At 56.4% G+C, this 3,452-nt stretch overlaps 1 protein-coding gene across 1 annotated transcript; it reads left to right on the top strand.

Moving 5' to 3' along the window:
• Window positions 1-997: 997 nt before the first annotated feature.
• PPDPF (pancreatic progenitor cell differentiation and proliferation factor) lies at window positions 998-2,366 on the top strand. The gene is made up of 4 exons (XM_010187443.1): window positions 998-1,052; window positions 1,738-1,815; window positions 1,969-2,065; window positions 2,255-2,366. Exons 1-4 carry the CDS (start codon window positions 998-1,000, stop codon window positions 2,364-2,366), a joined length of 342 nt encoding a protein of 113 aa, XP_010185745.1.
• The last annotated feature ends 1,086 nt before the right edge of the window (window positions 2,367-3,452 follow it).

A 3,452-nucleotide genomic window follows, 5' to 3' on the forward strand; every position in this document is an offset into this window, starting at 1 on the left:
GGTTTGCGTTGGGAGGGCTCAGCTGCAAGGCTGTACCGAGTCCCTTTGGGACGGAACGTAAGGCTCCGTCCCTCAGTTTCCTCATTAAGGGTTACTGCATTAACGGGGACGCGGGTGCATGGAGGACATTTTGTAGCAGGACGCCCAACAAGTGGGTGCATCGTTAAACCAGGGAAAGCCTGATCAGGAGCAGGGATGGACCTGGGTGCCCGGGGGTGGTGGAGAGTGCAGATTGCCTCCCCCACGCCCTGCTGTCCCTCTGGGTGGCGGTGGGGCTTGGTGTCCTCCAGCGGGCCCAGGGGCCTGTGCCGTACGCTGGCAGGTGGCACTTTTGGCTGTTTGAGCCTTTCTGGTGCTCGTACAAGAGGCAATCAGACAGTGGGGGTGGGAAGAGGCAGCATTTAGGGGAGACAAGTATTTCCACAGTGGAGAATCAGGTGTGCTGTGGGACAGAGGATAAGCAGGCTTGTCCCCCCCGCCATCCCCCATCTCAGGGACAGGCTGGGACTGGAACCCATGCTTGAAAGTCCTCGGTACGTGCCCCGAGCAAAATGCTCCTTGGCTGCTTATGAAATCTTAGGCAAAGATTTCGTAACCCCCAATTGTTGATCCAAGGAAGGGAACTGGGTTTTTGCACCGCAGCAAAACACCCGTGCAGGGAAGCTGTGCAGACTTGCCAGGCCCATGCTCTGTGCACACAGTTGTTTTCAAGGGAATTATTTTGGTTTTCCACGTTGCTCGTAGCTCCACAGCTGCAGATTTAAACAGGGCGTGCTGACCACTGTACCCAGTGCAGTGCCACCGTGAAGGCACTTGTGTCAAATCTCCACAGAAATCACTCTGGTACTGTTTAAAGTCACAGCTTTCTGGTGTGTGGGCTCATGTTGGGCCATGGGGCAGGCGGAGACTGCAGGGGCCACTCTGCAGCCCCTCGGTGGTTACACCTGCCCCTTTCCTCGCAGGTTTCAGATCTGCACAAGACCCAAGATCAGAAGCCATGGCATCCATCCCATCGAGCGGCTCGCTCATGGCGACGCACAACTACTACAGAAGTAAGGACTGGGGTGGGCACAGGGTGGGGGGTGAAGGGGCTGCCAAGACCCTCCTCTGGGCCTCTGCAGCCCCTGCCCAGTTGTCCCAGCTGGAGATGGGTCTTTTGAACTTCTCTTGTTATTAGGGTTATGGGTGAAGGGGGAGGGACAGCTTCAAGTGCCTCTTGTGCTGTTGCTGTGGAAATGAGCTGCAAAACCAGTCTGGGCAATGGCAGCTACTGGTACCTCTCCAGGGGAGAGGCTTTTGTGGTTTAAGGGATTGCCTAAACCAGAGGAAATTAAAGTATTCCCCGTAGCTGAAACCAGGAACAGGCTTGGACTAAAATTGCATGGATTATATGCAGGACTCTCCATCTTCTTGGCCTCAGGTCATCTGCAAAGGCTTCCCAAGTGGTGTGTGCAGATGGAGAGCCATGAAATAATTTGCTTGGGGTTGTGTTTTCCTGCAGAGATGTTGAGGTGCTTTTCTGCTGCCTGCTGTTGTCTGGCTTCTCATCTCTCCAGTATTCCCTTCCTGGTGGTTTTTACAGGCTTGGCGCTAAAGCTGAACAAGTGCTGGAGCAAGGCAGGGATGAGACCGAGCTGTGTCACCCCAGGGATGGTCATGCCAAGGCCATGCTCTGCTCTTCGTGGCATGACTGAGGGAGGGTTGGTGGTGGCTTTGATGGCTGTGATTTCTCCACAGGGCGCCTGAGCTCCACATCCAGCAACAGCTCCTGTGGCAGCTCCGAGTACTCTGGGGAGGTCATCCCCCATCCACCAGGTAGGTGCTGCCCCTCCTAAGGCCATGGGAGGACTCTGCTCCCAGCTCCCACTGTGAATCATACTGGAGTTGCCCCAGGCTCTCCTATGGGATGAAACTGGGGTGGTAGCAGGGCTACCTGGGTCATGCTGACCCAGACTGTGCTGTCCCCAGGTCTGCCCAAGTCTGACCCCGGCCATTGGTGGGCCAGCTTCTTCTTTGGGAAGACGACTCACCCAGCCATGACAACTGTGTCGGAGTCCCCGGAGAGGTGAGTGCTTTCCTTGGATGAGATGATGTGGGGGGAGCCCCTAGGACAGTTGGGGACATCTCCTGAGGTGCATCCTGACCTGACGGGTGACATCTTTGTACCCGGGGCACACACTTCTTTGCTGCAAAAGTAAAAGCAGAGTGAAACACCTCAGTGTTTGCCTGACCCTTTCTCTGCTGTGTCTTACAGCTTGGGAGCGCTGCGGGTGACGACGGGACCGATGGCGTGTGGCCTGGTGCCAGCCCCGGGAGCAGGACGGCGGCGTCACGCCAGCGAGCCCAGCTCCGGGCCCTCAGCATGAGCGGGTTGGCAGCTGCTCCCCCTCAACCCCGGCGGGCACAGCCCCTTTCCCTCCCCGTAGAGTAGGCAGGCTGCTCCGAGGTGCTGCTTTGTGATCAAAAAGCACCACAAACCCCTCACCCCCCGATGATTCCCACACCAGCCTTTTTATTAACGCAACTACGCCCTTTCCACACCGACTCGGTAACATGTTTTATTTACCTTGTACTTGTACAATGGCAATAAATAAAAGTCGAGCAGCCTTTTAAAACCCTGTGAGTTGTTCTTTATCTGGGGTGGGAGGGCAGAACTGGGGCTGAATCCAGATGTGGTGCAGCAGGGTCTGGTAATGGGCTGGTCATGCCAGTGACTCACCAATGCTGTGTGTGTTTTGCACATGAGCAAGATCTGGCTTGGCTGTAGTGGTGCCGAAAATGTCCTGCCCCTTTCTTTCTTCCTTCCTTCCTTGGCTGCACAGCCCGTCCCTGCGGGCACTGAGCACGGTCTGCCCCCTCCGGTGCCTCATGGGGTTGGAGCAAGAGCTTGGGCCTGGGCTGGCTCTGCTCAGGGCTGGGGCAAGGACTTTGGGTGCAGGGTAAGCCCTTCCATAACAAGACTGGCTCAAGGTTTGCATTTTGTAGGGCTGATGCCACACTGGCAGCATGGGGAGACACTGGGCAGCCCTGGAGCCCAGCTGGCCCCTGTGCTGTATGGCTCGTAAGTGGTGGTGTGGCTGACTTTTTTGCCTTGAATTAAGTCAATTTGGCTGTTTGGCCCTTCTGCGGTCAGGCTGACAGCTTGATAAAGCAGGCTGCTGCTTGATAAAGCTCCTAGAAAACAGGGTTGTGCAGATGCCTGCGTGCAAGGGGGGAACAAGGTCCCTGGTCCTGTTGGAGGCAAACAAAACCCTGGCAGGGGTGGAGTTAAGGAATGCAAATATTCCTGCTCTGGTCTGCTCTCAGCACAAGATCTGGGACAGTCCCTGTGTGCACTGGGTGCTGCAGCCCCGGTGGCAGCTGTGGTGGGCCGGGTTGAAGGGCAGAGTGGTGACTGCTCTGCTTTTCATCCATGCTGCAGAGGCATCCAGAGTCACTGCCGGCTTTGTTCC

This window comes from Mesitornis unicolor, unplaced genomic scaffold (assembly GCF_000695765.1).
Source record: "Mesitornis unicolor isolate BGI_N332 unplaced genomic scaffold, ASM69576v1 scaffold27826, whole genome shotgun sequence".
Classification (NCBI taxonomy): domain Eukaryota; kingdom Metazoa; phylum Chordata; class Aves; order Mesitornithiformes; family Mesitornithidae; genus Mesitornis; species Mesitornis unicolor.

What these genes read in the sequence shown, in the direction of transcription:
- PPDPF (XM_010187443.1), top strand. Translation starts at nt 998, where the DNA reads ATGGCATCCATCCCATCGAGCGGCTCGCTCATGGCGACGCACAACTAC. An exon ending in GACGCACAACTACTACAGAA is followed by an intron (nt 1,053 to 1,737) that starts GTAAGGACTGGG and finishes ATTTCTCCACAG; the next exon opens with GGCGCCTGAGCTCCACATCC. An exon ending in GGTCATCCCCCATCCACCAG is followed by an intron (nt 1,816 to 1,968) that starts GTAGGTGCTGCC and finishes TGCTGTCCCCAG; the next exon opens with GTCTGCCCAAGTCTGACCCC.